This window comes from Misgurnus anguillicaudatus, chromosome 10, assembly GCF_027580225.2.
Source record: "Misgurnus anguillicaudatus chromosome 10, ASM2758022v2, whole genome shotgun sequence".
Classification (NCBI taxonomy): domain Eukaryota; kingdom Metazoa; phylum Chordata; class Actinopteri; order Cypriniformes; family Cobitidae; genus Misgurnus; species Misgurnus anguillicaudatus.
In genome coordinates, this window is record NC_073346.2 from 27958224 (window position 1) to 27974776 (window position 16553).

The 16553-nt window shown below is 35.0% G+C and overlaps 1 protein-coding gene across 19 annotated transcripts; it reads left to right on the plus strand.

Annotated features, from left to right (window-relative positions):
• Positions 1-1394: 1394 nt before the first annotated feature.
• On the plus strand, positions 1395-15697 carry tcea3 (transcription elongation factor A (SII), 3). 19 transcript variants are annotated; one of them, XM_055210549.2, is made up of 23 exons: positions 1395-1636; positions 2531-2593; positions 3293-3398; positions 3726-3825; positions 4003-4161; positions 4247-4342; positions 4775-4864; positions 6836-6919; positions 7062-7169; positions 7598-7711; positions 7905-7994; positions 8150-8254; positions 8333-8383; positions 8675-8734; positions 8906-8971; positions 9089-9160; positions 10921-10980; positions 11237-11397; positions 11545-11600; positions 11729-11884; positions 12113-12259; positions 14809-14880; positions 14977-15697. In XM_055210549.2, the coding sequence occupies exons 1-23, from the start codon at positions 1568-1570 to the stop codon at positions 14983-14985; spliced, it is 2094 nt and encodes a 697-aa protein (XP_055066524.2). In that variant the 5' UTR covers positions 1395-1567; the 3' UTR covers positions 14986-15697. The 19 variants fall into 19 exon arrangements, with proteins under 19 accessions (XP_055066524.2, XP_055066526.2, XP_073728391.1 ...); XM_055210551.2 differs by lacking the exon at positions 10921-10980; XM_073872290.1 differs by lacking the exon at positions 8675-8734.
• Positions 15698-16553: the final 856 nt, after the last annotated feature.

The following is a 16553-nucleotide window of genomic DNA, read 5'->3' on the forward strand; positions in this document are numbered from 1 at the left end:
TCTCAATTGCTTTGGCACATTTTTCGCAACAGTCTTATTATTCTCTAAACTGTGAGTGCAAATGTCACAACTGTTTGCTGGAACTTCAGAACTTAATTGCATGTCTGCAAAATGAAGTTACACACCCAAAACATTTTATTCATGCTTCAAAACCTAGTTATCTTGTCAGTAATTTGGCCAAGGGCACCAAAATATAAAGTATTTTTGTCATCGTGTGAGCAACACTGGTCAAAATGTTTAGTTGTTTTTTCACCATGAAAGTCCACCATAGAAAATAAGGTTTCGTAAAAATCGTAATAATTGAGAAGAGTCAACAGTACATAGAATAAAAGTAAATGAACATTTCTATTTATTCACTCCATTTATTTTTGTATGTGTATTACATTTAAACTGAAATCTTGCTTGTCCAATTGCTGTACATTTCATATTTCCTATGTTACAAAAAAATATAATAGAAAATAACTACAAAATAACCTCAATGAAAAACTAATTATTCTTGTTGAACATCCTGTCGCTCTTGTTGGACATCCTGTCGCTCTTGTTGGTCAGGCCAAAGATCCACATCACATCTTATGTTTTCCATTGCCATGCACCAGGGAAAAAATCTCCAATGAAGCAGACATTACAAACAATATCAATGTCAGATATTTATGGAATGTACATGCATGTTTAGTAGTTTTTGATAAGTGAATGGATCGTTTTGAATGTGATGGCGTACACAATGACAAATGATTGAGAAGTTGTGAAGAGTTTGACAGTTTAAGTGAGAATTGACTCATCAGTTTTGATCAACAAGCCATATGCAATTAGTTGTTGGGCAAACTGCAGACGATTGTACTTATTGTTTGCACACATGTGCCAAAGCATTTGCAATTTGCTCAAATCAATAAGAAATTACAATCTGATGTGAACAATAAGCTAATTGTTTAGAGATCTGATCTTATTGTTTTGGAAAATAAAATTTTCATTTGAGAATTGAGCCAAAGCAATTGAGAAAAACTGTATTAAAATGAATACAGAAATTACAACTCAAAAGAGTGAATTGTGCTTTCCCACAACAGATGCAATGGTAAAGCATACCTGACACAGTGCTGACATCTGCTGCTCAAGTTTTAAATGTGCAATCTAAAACTTTTCCTCACACAACGATCTGTTTTGACTTGTTTATGAGTAGTAGCCTAACTTGAAAAGTTGCATTAAATATTAAACATTTTAAAACATGAATTATTATTTGTATATGCTAATGTGCTACATTTGTAACCAGTGTAAATTGACACATAATACATTAGGTGCTCCGTTAATCTTAATCCTGCTAAAATTCACCCCGAACCTTCATCGTCCTGTGTTAACATCTATATTTAGGCAGTGTTATAAATCTAGAAGGTTTTGATTGACAGCTCCGACTGTTTTGAAGGCCCCGCCCCCTCGACTCAACTGACCGTGCACGTACAACTTATGCGTGGGAACAAAACTTCGTACATTTCGATATCGTATTAAACAATACATGAAATAAACTTGTTATAAACATAATCTCATTTGTTCTTACATTGTAATTAATGATTACACGATGTCGCGAGAGCAGGATCTGTTGCGGATCGCTAAAAAGCTGGACAAGATGGTGTCTAGAAATAACATGGTGAGATTGACGCAAAGTTTTACACTGTTTGTTTGTATGTTTGTTTGTTTTCAGTGCAAATTTTACACGTGTTGCTTGTTTGTGACGTTTTGAGAGGTTTGTTTTACTTGTGTGCATTTATGGCAGGTTAAATATACGTTCAGTTACAGGCGTGCAGCAGCGCGCACTTTAATGTTGTGAAAGTGATAGTATGTGTAAGGTAGGACTGCAGAGAAGCATATGTGACAGGACAGGTGTTAGGCTGAACGTTGCGCACATTTACACTTAAAAGTATTTTATATTTGGCAGATAGGAAGAACAAACGAGCGATATAATAAATTGAGGGTTTGCAGGCATGTTTATGCATTACAGATTTTGAATAATATTATAAAAGCTCGTATGCGTTTCCTCGTAGTAAATGGCACAAGGTCGTGGAGGCGTGTCTGTTTTTTTCCTACGCGCATGTGCACAGAACTTCGTTTATTCATGCATTACAATGTTCACCACAAAAGTGTAGGATTATTGATTCCTTTTATTTATATTTTTTGCACATTTTAGAATAATAATAAATTCATCAAAATTATGAAATAATAACACACATGAATGTAACTATGAGAATTATTTTGTAACTAAAAAAAATCTAAAACTTTTTTATATTTTGACATCTTTAGTGTAGTCACATTTGCCTATAATCTGCATAAATGTACTTTTAGCATTTCATCATCCTAAAATGCTTTTTAAAAAGTTTTAATTGAGTTCCCATCTGTTCTGCAATCATATTGGCTGCAGAACCATGCATTTCAAAAACATTTTTCAAGTAAAAACTTAATTTTTCCAATGAAATAACTTAACATGTTGTCAAATTATGTTTCATATTTGTGTATATTATTCTATGTATCCCTGCTGTCTGTTTAGGATGGGGCTCTGGATCTTCTGAGGGAACTGAAAAGTTTCAACATGACACTGAAGCTACTTCAGGTATGTCTGCTATATCAATTTATAGACTTACTTTATTGATCCCATAGCTGCAAAACAACCACATTTCAAGGTTGGATGGCACAATGAAATGCAGCATTGCAAGACAAACCATTCCCCCTTATTTGCAAGTCACTTGTTTGTAAGTAGATAATAGCATCTGATAAATGAATAAATGTACTGTGCACTTAAATGTAATTGAAAACAGCTTTTCAGAGCTAAATGCCTCTTTAAGCATTATATAAATGTTTAAAATTGCTTCAATTCACTTTGGATTTATTACTATAGTGTGTTTCACAATTTGAATTATTACAGATTTACAGAAAATACATATTAGAACAAATAGTACAGTAGAGACGTAAAAAAATAAAAGAAATAAGTCAAAAAGACATGATAGAAAACAGGAAATTTATAAAATGCATGAAAATTGTACATTAGGAAAGTTGTACATTAGTATTTCCAAATGATTTATAAATATAATTGTCTGTACAATTGTAGAATGTATTCAACATTACAGTTTAATGCAATTTAATCAAGCTTGAAAAGCAGTTTAAAATGCAAAAAATTATTTCTAAAATATAATACAACAGTTCCAAATTATTTAATTATCTGTTGGTGTAAGTACATAAGTTCATACGATTATTATATTTTATATCTCTGGCATTTGTTGAGCTAACTTTAAAGATGTTTACTTGTTTACAGGATACAAGAATTGGGATGTCTGTGAATGGAATAAGAAAACATTGCACAGATGAAGATGTTATCAACTTGGCAAAGATTCTTATAAAAAACTGGAAGAAACTTTTAGGTGGGAGCAGTTGTTTGTTTTTGTACCAGATCAAATTTAGACCAAATCTTATTTAAAATGCTTCATATTGCACATATTGTGTTATGTGCATATAAATATTTAATACAAAACAGTGTGCCTTTGAAATTAAGGTTTAGCTTTTCTATGCTGTCAAAAGATTAAAGAAAATCTGTTTTAAACATAAATGATGTACTGTACCTGTCAAGACCAGCAGCTGTCTAATTTGAATACATGAAAGTGCTTATAAGGATAGCATTAGGTTATAAAACATACATACTGTAGGATGAGGAAAACCTGATTCAGTTTTTTCCCTTTATTTTATATCAGAATCAGCTCAAAAGTCTGAAAAACCAAATGAGGTGAACAATGGTAATCATCCGCCCAAGCCAGGGTCACCCAACAGGACTTCTCCTGAGAGAGAGATAAGGTATGTTTATTGATGACATGGAGGTCTTCCATTTCAGACATTTTGTAAAGTGCAATTTAAAGCTTCTGGAAACAGATAAGACTAAGGACTATTATACAAACAATAAAATACACAGAAGCCAAAGTAAGCAAAGGCTTGTGCTTTCCATCATGGGGTATAACCTGTTTATCTCGTCAGTCCACGAAGGTCAACAACCGAAATTAAAACAGACTTAAACCAGAAACTCGAAGACAAGCACAGAGGAGAGAAACAAGATGCCCAGCTTAGGAAAGATCGACAGAATAACATCCACAAAAAAGACAAACAGTCTTTAAACAATAAAACAGAGCGTGAGAGGTGAGATGCCTCTCCGCTGGATACCTTGTACTTCAACCCTTCAAAACAGTGCCAGAGATTGAGGAGCTTTTTGCATTTTGTTTAGGAAAGAGGCATTGAACAGTGATCTTGTCCCGTCCCCGCTGACGCATTCGACTCTGCCCCCTAAGTGTCCTCCAGCTGTGGAAGTGAAGAGGGAGAGGTTAGGGTTTGTGCTTGAGTCATCTGCTGTTTTGAAGTGAATGTGGTCAGGAAGAGGCGCTTGCATCACACAAGAAATCATGCAACCATATTATTAGGTTGAATGTCTAAGTGTTTCAATATGGTTGTTTGTTTCTTCTGAAATTTTACATTAACAGGTGATGTTTGCATGCTTGGTTTTACACTCAGTTGGTTATTGCTCTCTTTATAGGTTTACTTAGTAATTTTTAAATACAATTAAATATTACTTTATGCATGAAAGCTCTCCAGTCATAACCGTGGCATATAATAAATGCTGGTTTATCTCATGTGATCAGCTAGAACAAGGAGTCAAAGTTTGTCTGTTTAGCATGGTTATCTTTAAGTAACCTTTATTGTCAGTGTGGTTCCTGTATGCTGGCATACAACTTGTTAAACTTTCACTTTTGTTTAGGAAAGACGCTCCTGTTGATTTTTTCCCTCCTGCTTCTCTCAATTTTCACCCTCCTCTAAGACGCTCATCCACAGATGTAAAGAAAGAGAGGTCAGAGCCTGTTTGTCATTTTGTATGCTTGGACATAAACGTTTTGCTGATTGGTTAACGTCAACATGAAATCACATTTAATTTTTAAAATTTGGTTCATAAATTATTCATGATTCATAAATGCACATTATTGCAAAAGAACAAAAAAATTGTTTACATTTATAGGGATAGTTCCCCCAAAAATAAAAAGTTGAAGAAAAAATCTAACAGACATGTCCGATGACCCAGGGGTGAGTAAATAAACAGCAATTTTTAATTTTCCGGTGAAAAAAATCTATTTAATAACCTGATCCACCTCCAAAATGACCTTCATTTTTCACCAATGCCCACAAGACTATTTAAGTCTTAAAATTCATCGAAAAATGAACATTCTGCCATCATTTACTCACCCTCAGGTTGTTCTAAACTTTAAACTTTAAATGTATTTGTTCTGCTGAACACAAAGGAAAATATGTTTATGTAAAGGTTTATTATATATAAGAATGTTTGTAACCAAGCAGATTTGTGGCACAAATGACTTCTATAACTGAAAAAATAATATGATGGAAGTAAAAGGTGCTTCATATATTTTTTTAGTATCATTATCTGTGTTTAGCAGAACAAAGAAATGTAGGCTTACAACAACTTAAAGGGGACATATCATGAAAATCTGACTTTTCCTTGTTTAAGTGCTATATGTGGATCCCCAGTACATGTATCATCCTAAAAAATGGGAAAAAGAATAACCCAGTAAATTTGCTTTGGTTAACCATTCTCTGCAAGCATGTAAAAAAATAGGTAATTGACATTTGGCTCCCCTTGTGATGTCAGAAGGGGATAATACTGCCCCTTAATCTGCACTATCCAACCACAATACTGCCATTTAGTTCAGAGATCAGCTCATTTGCATTTAACTCTTTCCCCGCCAGCGTTTTTTAAAAAGTTGCCAACCAGCGCCAGCATATTTTACGATTTTCACTAAAGTTTAATGCCTTCCAGAAAATGTTCTTCTCAAAATATATAAACATACAATATATCATATGAAAGACCAGACCCTCTGTTTCATCCTACCTTCATTTGTTTTCTTTTTATCACCTCTCAAATATGGGTAAGCTTCTTCAAAAACACAAAATTTTGAGCAAAAAGCTGAGATAATTCCATTTTTGTGAAGGACTTTTGATAGAGGTCAGACTCAGAGCGATCCTCAAAACTTACACGGACATACAGCTGTTTGCCCTAGGGCGATACTTCCAGGTTTTATAAGTTGCAGAAGCCACCTGGTGGGTGGATAATAGAGGTATTGTGGAAAGCCGGAAATACTCATCATCATTGGCAGGGAAGCGTTTTCTCTTAATTGACGAGTTAACTCGTCAATGGCGGGGAAAGAGTTAAAGGGACACACCCAAAAACGGCACATTTTCATTCACACCTACAAAGTGGCAATTTTAACATGCTATAATAAATTATCTATATGGTATTTTAGCTAGAACTTCACATACATACTCTGGGGACACCAAAGATTTATTTGACATCTTAAAAAAGTCAGTAAATAATGACAGAATTTTCATTTTTCAGTAAACTATTCCTTTAACCAGTAGGTGTTGCTAGTTTCTCAGCAAAGGAATAGCCCTGCTCATTCAGATGTTTTTCTATATAGGTATTAAAGGCCTGTTTTTCAAAATCCAACCAATAATTTTTAGTGCAAAAATTCAAGTTTTGCTAAAAATTTTTTATGTTGATTATCTTTCATATCAGATACACTCTCAAAAATAGGTACAAAAGCTGTCACTAGGCCAGTACCCTTTTACAAAGTACACCTTTAAACCTAAAGGGTGCATATTAGTACCTCAAAGGTACATAACGGTACCAAATCTGTAGCTAAATGGTACATATTAGGACCTTTTTAAATGGTACCATGCCAGTAACCATTGGAATGTACTGTAGATCTGGAGTAATAAATGCTGCTTGTGAATCTTTGCATTTCCTGTACAGAAAAGACCCAGTGGGCTCTTTACATTCTCGTTCTCTTCAATCTCATCTTCCCAAACGTCCCATCACAGATGGAAAGAAAGAGAGGTTAGATTACTGCAACAGCATCGCATGCATGCCTGCTTTCATATCAGCAACATCGTTTGAATTAGCAGTTGATCTCTCCATCATCTCTCATTATCAAATTATCAACCCACTTCATGATCAATGAGACGTTTTCTTTGTACAGGAGAGATGCTCCTAATCCTCTTCACCATCCGCATCCTCCTCATCTTCAACCTCCTCATCCTCCTCCTATTCCCATCCCTAAGCGTTCATCAGAGGTGAAGAAAGAGAGGTCAGGGAATACACTAATGAGAAAGTGTCAAAGATAACATACAGCCAACCAGTAATCACAAAAAACCCAGACAGGGTGATTAAGATACAAAGGGTTTGTACTGTGGTAATGATTGGCTGGCTGTCCATCATCCTGCTTATTACAGTTTAAGGAAAAACGGGCATGAAATATTGATTGAGTTTGAATTATTTATCTCATGTATAGATTATCTCAAGGCTTCTGCTAAAAAAATAGATTATGTAGAAAACAATCAATCTAAGACACACTTCAACAATATTACAACATTAATAATTAATCGCATGTACCAGACAGCCATGTAAACAGTTCAATTACAACATTTAGGACATGCAAAAGACAAAGATTCCTTTAGCAATGATAGTAAATATTTAGCAGCACCATCGGTCACCAATGCATATTTATATTTACAGGAAAGATGCACTTGAAACTTTTCCTTCATCTGCTCTTCATCATTCTGCATCTCAGCATTCTCCTCCTCCTCCTCTTCCTCTCAAACGTCCATCAGTAGAATCACCCAAAGAAAGGTTAGAGTGTTGTCAGTTAGCAGCTAAATGTTTTTTGTACACAATGTAATATATTATAATAGAGAGTGGAGATTGTTATGTAAAGTGTTTTGTTGTTGGAAAATGAATTTGTAACTAGAACCAGCTTGACCATGAGAGTATAGCGTGTGGCTTTGTTCTCTATGTAATACCACATTGCATATTTATTGCCTAGGACGAACAAAGCTCCTGATCCGAATGGCCCTCTTCCTCCCTTACCATTTCATCTTCATCCCCCTCAGAAACAAGAGACGAAGAAAGAGAGGTCAGGGCTCGGTGTAATACTAAACAAACCTGTTATTTTGTACCTGAGCTTGGCAGCACACTGAGCCACATTTGTGAGATGCTCCAAAAAAAAAAAAACTAATTTATTCGGTAGGAGTTTCTGCTCATACTTAACTCGTGGCTTTCTTTGCTTAGAAAAGAGACGGATCCTAACGCTCCTCTCCCTCCAGTTCCTCTGCATCTTCATCCTGCTGCAAAACGCCCCACTTTAGACATGAAGAAAGACAAAGAGAGAGACAGGTTAGGGAACTAGAAAACATGTCGATATTAATGTGTCTGTGCATTGTTGTTCCTTAATTACATAATGTTTCACCATAGAAAAGACGCATCAGAGTTGAAGCAGCGGCCCTCTGAGCACGATAAAGACAGGTGTGACGCATGAGAAATACTTGGTTGCAATCGTTGCATAGTGCTTACATAAAACTAAAAAAGTGCAGTGTTGTGAATTAACATAATGCTACTATGATTGTTCCTCATTTTAGCGTGTGGGTTTGATTCCTAGGGTATGCATGGATTGATTAACTTGTAAATTGCTTGGGGTGAACGTATCAAGGCATAAACGTAGCTTAATTACTTTTGGCAAATGACTGTCTTCGTGCCCTGCGGTGAAGATGACAAATGTTTGCATCCCGTAATGCTGCGACGATGCTTCTCTTACAGAAAAGACCCAAGAGACAGTAAACCTCTCAAAAGGCCATCTGTGAAGATCAAGATTGAGAGGTTAGGATAGATGTGTTTTGCAATTGAAGGAAGACAGAGGGCAGCAACAGCTTATTGGATTATTTTTGTTTTGTCTTTTGAGGATGGTGGTGCAAAGCTCATGCTTTCCTCGCATCCATTAAATCTATACAAATGGATGCTTTTTATCTTTTTTTCTGTTTTCATTTCTAGGAAAGAATCAACAGATTCCTATAAGCAGCCTGCCAGGAAACTCAGCTTGGATGGACGGAGAGACAGGTCTGTTTTAGTGCTAAATAAAAATGCGCAGTGTGATTTCTATTTATTTTTACCCTTAACACTACTGATGAACAGACCTTTTATGAAGGTTTGACATGTTTGGCTCTTTTACTGCAGTAAGGACTCGACTGACTCCAAGTCAAACCATCATCTTTTGAAACGCCAATTCAGTGAACCTAAATTAGAGAGGTACTGACTATAGTAATATAATATACTGTATGTGACCCTGTCTGTGAAATTCAGATTGAAGTCTCATAATTCAAGTAATATGAAATTAAGAGCATTACATTTTCATTTCAGTTAGAGATAATCGGTATCGGTGATAAAAGCAATTTTTCACACTATTGATAGTGATACAGCCGATAGTGATGGCTGATATATCCTGTCATCAACAGTAAAACGCAATGAATTTGAGCTCTGTGTATAGAAACATCAGTTGTTTAAAGGGACACTCCACTTTTTTTTGAAAATATGCTCATTTTCCAGCTCCCCTAGAGTTAAACATTTGATTCTTACCATTTTGGAATCAATTCAGCTGGTTTCCGTGTCTGGTGCTAGCACTTTTAGCATAGCTTAGCACAATCCATTGAATCTGATTAGACCATTAGCATCGTGCAAATTAAAAGTCTGCCAGTTTCTAGGCAGATATGGCTAGGAACTATACTCTCATTCTCATTCATTATAATTCCTAGCCATATCTGCCTAGAAAATCACAGCTTTTAAGTTTCTGTCTGTCTTAGTACACAATGTAACTACAAAAGAGTAAAGTTTTAAATAGAAAAATACAGAAACTCCCTGGTTATCTTTAGCGCAATGCTAATGGTCTAATCAGATTCAATAGATTGTGCTAAGCTATGTTAAAAGTGGTAGCGCCAAACCCGGAGATCAGCTGAATGGATTCCAAAACGGTAAGAATCAAATGTTTAACGCACCTACTTTACATATTTATACAGGGCCGAGCAATCTGCGCTTTTGGTCTTGTAAATTTGTGAAAAGTTTTGATGCGTTTTGGATAAGAAATTGAAAAATGGGGTTTTGGAGGCGTAAAAGTAAATTTCTTTTTTTTTCTGAATTGGATGTGTAAGTCACCAAATCCAATCATATATTATTTTAATCACGTCATGTTACATAAAACATAACACCAATTTGAAACATGTCAGCAGCTCCTAGTAACTGATTGCTGGGATTGAAAATTTTTTTACACAGCGGGGTTAATTGTAACACAGCGTTACAACTAAGCCTCCAGTATACAATGATAATGAAATGAAAACAATGTAAATACTATTCATCAAAATGATAACTGTCAATACAATAACATGGGAAATAACTGACCATTATGATTTTTTGTCTTAATTGTGTGGCCCTTTCCAAAAAATCTACTTATATGCATTGATGCATAATACAGTAATGGTTAGATGAATGATCATTGATGGATGAATGTGTGGTTATCTATCTTTTATAGGCAGATATATAAACACTATTTACCTTTAGTATATAAACAGAATTGTATTTAATTATTTGTGTTTAAACAACATTTTCTAGCAGGTGCTACAACAAACCCCACCTATGGGGTAAGTTGTAACATTTGCACTTCTGTCACTTTTTGTGTAATTGTACGATAACGGTAGGTCCCACAAACAAACTTAAAGTGTTCATTTGTAGCAGAGATGTGTATGTTGATTTTGTTAAAAATGTATCAATCCAACTTAAAAAAAATTTAATGATAGAGCTAAAGCCAAAAAGCATTAGTTTGTGCCCCGCTCTCCCCTATAGTATCACAGAACGTTCTTTACATTATGTAGGATGATTTTATGTAGAAAACAGTAAATCACAGACTGGGTCACATATGTCTACCCCCAAACCTTTTAATCCTTTCACTCAGACATTTACATTAATGTAGTTTTCATCATAAAACGTTTGCTATAAACTCAAATCTTTTATTCCTCTAGGAGAGACTCAACTAGCTCGAAGTCTGGCAGTTCACCTCAGGCCAAGAAATCTGGTGAAAGGCAGGAACTATATTTACTGTAGACTCATTACGCTGGTACCAAAACACCATATGGTTTTGTTTCTCCTAAGGGTGTTTTTGCCAATGGCATCATTAAGCTCTGTGGTGTTGGAAAGTATCAAAATGCATAAATTTCTGCCTGCTTTAATCTATGTTGTAATAAGCTGTAGCACAAAGGTGGATTTGTAACCCTACCCAGTGGACAAATGAAAGTTAGGTGGTGAAATAAGGACTTTTGCTTACTTTTTCCTATACAGCAAGAGTAAACCAGAGACCCCGAAGACACCAACGACACCCACAAGCCCCCTGTCCCCATCGTTCAGTTCAAGTGGAGGTCCTCTGTCACCTCGTCTACAGACTGGGGATTCCATCAGGGACAAATGCATTGAAATGCTGGCTGCCGCTCTGCGTACAGATGGTATGCAAAAAAAACGACTTGACACTTGACACCCACGCGTACACTAGACATAGTGAATGTACAGTACAGTATATTGTAATGATGCTGTCAACGCCAGCACAATGCTAACAGTATATTACAGAAAATGATTCTGTCCTTTCTTCTCAGATGACTACAAAGACTATGGTGCAAACTGCGAAACCATGGCAGCAGAAATCGAGGATCATATCCTTTCAAAAAAAAATTTTTTCTAAAGGTGCATTGTCATTCTTAGTGGTTTCCAGCCTACGTGCCTAAGTGTCCTTTTCAAAATATTGTTTGAAGTTGAGATTTCCTTAGCTTTCCTCTCCTACATGTCTACCAGGAGATAAAAGCTGCAGATATGAAATACAAAAACAGAATCCGCAGCCGCATAAGCAACCTAAAGGATCCCAAGAATCCCAATCTGCGTAAAAACGTCTTGGCTGGCGCCATCGATTTGAGACGCATAGCCACCATGTCTGCTGAGGTAGGACAGTGTGTAGTTTTCAACATTTTTAAACTTGCACACATAGGTAATTCAAAAGATGGGTGTGTTGTTTAGCTAAAGCTTTCTCGACAGTGTATTCATGCAGTACTTTGTCTTTGATTGTACTATTATAAAAGTTTAAAAATTGGCCTTAGTGTTAGCAAAACAGCTGCCTGCTGGCCAGAAAGCATTTTTTCTGTATGTAACACTATATTCTTGCTGTCGTAGGAGATGGCCAGTGATGAACTGAAGCAGTTGAGGAACGTGTTGACCCAGGAGGCCATTCGTGAACATCAGATGGCCAAGACTGGTGGAACCACCACTGACCTGCTGCAATGTGGCAAGTGCAGGAAGAAAAACTGCACCTACAACCAGGTGCGTCAGTAAACGTGTACCCCATTTTCAATCGTTATAAAACTTGAAAGAGCTAGGACATTTTCTAAATTAACTAAAAATGTGTTTGTCTGAAAGATATTGGACTTATGTATCTCGGATTACTTGAGGGGGGTAAATTTTATTTTTGGACAAGCTATGGCTTTAATACTAGTACTGTTAGTTATAGCCTTTTCCGTTTGTATCTTTTGGCGAGCCTTTGAAAAACCTTTAGTTAGTAGGGGTGTAAATTGGACTCTACTTACGAGTCGCTATCCGTTTGTAGCAGAAGCTTGTTTAGGCTAATGATCTTCAGCCGATGTGCACTTATATTTTTTTATAATATTTTTCATTATTGTTCAATGACTTTATAAATGTTTTAATAATTTGTGCATAATGAAATATTCTTTTCCGTATTTAGTTAGGACTCATCCCACTGCGAAATGCCTTCTGCATTTTATATTATAGTTTAGATTATTATTATTATTTGTTTTTTATTATCTATGTTTATTTATTATTAGGGATTATTGCATTGTACCGTAAATCTTTATTTGGTTTCTTTAATCAAATGCCATTTCCCTTCAAAACATTTTTTTTTTTACTGTAGATGAATTATAGCAGCAATTGGTAGGAACCATTTATCAGTTTGCTAGTACCAACTTTTACAAAAAATGTACCAAATACGTTTTCCTTCTTTGTTCAGTCATTTAAATTTGATTTCTCATTTGAATTTATATTAAAGTAATTTATACAAATAAACAAAGAAGAACCCAATAAATAAATATACATTTAAAACATTACATTATCGTCATTGCAGGAGTGCAATTTTCTGGTTGTCCTGCAGGTGACCTTGTAATTCTGTTGTCTTACAATGCACTTCTGAATTAACGATCGCTCCAGAGCACTCGTAGATCTACGATGATTTTCAAGTGCTACTTAAGTTACGAAGCTTTTGGGAAATGGCCCGTAATTCTAAGATGATTCGTACAATCACTTTTACGATCTATTTTGCCTTACAATGTTTTTGGGAAACCCAGCCCAGTTCATTACGGTTCGAATAGATTTTCGCCGCCAGCGATGCAATTTTTGCCGATACATCAAACGCTTCTTCGATGCGATTAGGATTCGTTCCGATTCAATTAATTTATTGATATTTTTATATTATGTGCCTGGTTAAGCAGTTACATTTTTACTTACAAATGCAACCAAAATAAATAACATGAACATTTAATTACACTCTTTGAAAATGGCACAATCCTGTGCCAATTGAAACATTTACAACAACAAACTAACAAAATACACTTTTATAAATAAAGAAAAATAAATAATGAGTATTTTGTGGCAAAATGTACAAAAGTGACAATCACTGAGGTAGTTTTAGAAAAAATTAAATTAAATTGAAAAATAAATTCATATAAAAACTAAAGCTGTTAAACTTAAGCATTTGATCTGTCACACAACATCAGATCTAACAGTCAAACAAGTTCTGAAGTGGTCTCTTTTGAGAGATTTTTCTTTATAAAAAATCAACTGATCAACATGTTTAGGAGAAAAGGACACTGCGTTTTGCATGGACAATCACCTGCAGTGCTAATCACACGCTTGTCTTTTGTCTCTTTTGTTGTGTTTTCGCTGCTACAACCATTTTGTTGCTGTATTGCATTCACTTGCTGGCACTAGCAGATGAAAAAAAACAAATGTTTGCTTTGGTGGAAATGGATAGATGGACGTTACATTGAGGAATGAGGATGTGGAGAGTTTTTTTTACGTGTGGGATCGATGCATCAGATCGTTAGAAATAAAATTGATGTATCGATCCATATCGATGTATTGTTACACCCCTATTAGTTAGTGCATCAAATACATTTTCGACCAACTGAACTTTATGCATATTTATTAGTTTAAAGTGACATTAAGGCCTGGTTTTACAGTCGAGGTTTACCTAAAACCAGGACTAGTCCTTTGTCAAATTAACTCTTTCCCTGCCAATGACAAGTTTTTCCCACAATCCATATTTCCGTTATTATCCACCAGGTGGCGCTCTTACCCAACAAACTAACAAAAACTCTGTGTATGTTTTGATCATCGATCTGAATCTGATCTCTTTCAAAAGTCCTTCACAAAAACACAATCTCAGCTTTTTGCTCAAAATTTGTTCTTTTTGAAGAAACCTACTCATATTTGAGAGGTGAAAAAAGAGAACAAATAATGTAGGATGAAACTTTTATTTATGTATTGTATGTTTATATATTTAAAGAAGAATGTTTTCTGGAAGGCATTAAACTTTTGAAATGCTGGCACTGGCTGGCAACTTTTTTTTAAATGCTGGCAGGGAAAGAGTAAAGATCTTTTATAAACATTCCTTAGAAAAAGATGTTACTGTGGTGTGTATCTTGAGACAAATCAATAGCACTGGCATATTTTAAGATCTGTCAGTGCAAGTTATATTCAGTTGAGACAGCACAAGCATGTGTTTTAGTCTAGGACTAGCCTTAAGCCTTGTTTATGAAACCGGGGGATAATATACTAAAGAATATTTTGGGCTTCAACAGGTGCAGACCCGAAGTGCTGATGAACCAATGACCACATTTGTATTGTGCAATGAATGTGGTAATCGCTGGAAGGTCAGAAAAAAACTATTTATTAGTTCATTATGATTTTATATATTGGGTTTATTTAATACAATGCAAGTAACGCAATATCTTTGAATTTTTTTCTAGTTCTGCTAACGTTTGACCAGAACCCAAACGTCAGTGACGATAATGGATTCCTCATCTTTTATTTTTTTCATCTGTAAGAGAAAATAATATATTTCATTCTACCAGGCCCTAAATTTATTATATGTAAATTCGTTCTTTAATTTTTACAGAGGTATAACACGTAGCAAAGGTGCTATATATTAATAATTAAAATAATGATTAATTTCCTTAAAAATGTAAATTCAACACTTTTTATACAATTTTATGAAATGCCAGAGTATATTTTACATTTCATTTTTTTATTTTATTTTAATTAATCAAACTGATTAGTCAGTCTGTTGCACAGATTTTTAAAATCTAGGGGTCAGATGTTAAAACGAAACAGAATTTCCAATCGTTCTCTGACAGATGTAGCAGCTCAATAGTGAAAGCAAATAATTTTTTTTAATTACGATGATACATTATGGGGCGATTTCCCGGACAGGGTTTAGAGATGAATCCACGACTAGCCCTTAATTAAATTAGGACATTTAAGTTGTTTTTACAAACAAACCTTACAAATAACAATACTGGTGTGCATCTTGAGGCAAAACAATGACATTTTTAAAATAAAAAAAACATGTTTTTAAATTAAGGCAGCTCAAACATGCATTTTAGAATAAGCCCTGTCTGGGAAACAACCCCCAATTGCTGTGTAGAGAAATACTGCAAAGACTTGGTACAAATAAAATAAGAAATGTGACACTGACTGATTTTTTTCATTATGTGTGACCTTATTTGTAAAATCCAGGTTAAAGTCTCATAATCTATGAGTTTGGGAGCATCAAAATTTTATTTCACTTATTGATTTTAATCTTTGACATGACCTCACTCAGTCAATATTATTAAAGATATCAAGGTGATAATTTCACAAAATGTTCTTTAGATTATTTCTGTGTAAATCACAGACAATAGCTTTAGTTGGGTCTATACAGATGCATACATATGGGTTTTTGGTATTTTACAATAGAATAGAATAGAATAGCCTTTATTGTCATTGCACTGAGGTACAACGAAATTTAGGGTGCTCCCTCACCCAACAAAAGAAGAAATAATCATACATTAGGACAAAAAGACAAAGAAAACTAAAAAAGTTCACTAAAAAATAATGATAAATATATACAAATATATGCAACATAATATAAATAAAATCTAAAATCTTAAGACTGTCCATAAATTATTAAAGTGCAATTTTGGGGGCTTTTTGTAATTCATTTTCATTTGCCTTACATACATGAGGAAAGGGTGTGTTGACTTCTCATTGACAAATAATCAGCTCCCAAAGAAAGATGACTGGCCATTGAAATACTGTTTCAAGAGGCAATATTGCTTCGGGATGCAGAACTGTTCTGCAATATTGATCATCTTAGGTCTTGGCTCAGCTTTTGAACATCAGAGCCAACATCACTGTTGATGCAGCACCACGGACAGCTCCACTCGTACTGGGTGCTATAAAATCCCCACTAAATTGAAAAGGAAACACCGGGGTATGAAACTGCTAGATTTACCCCGTTAAATTGACTTCTTGATTAAGTTAGCATATATAAATTAAAAACAAG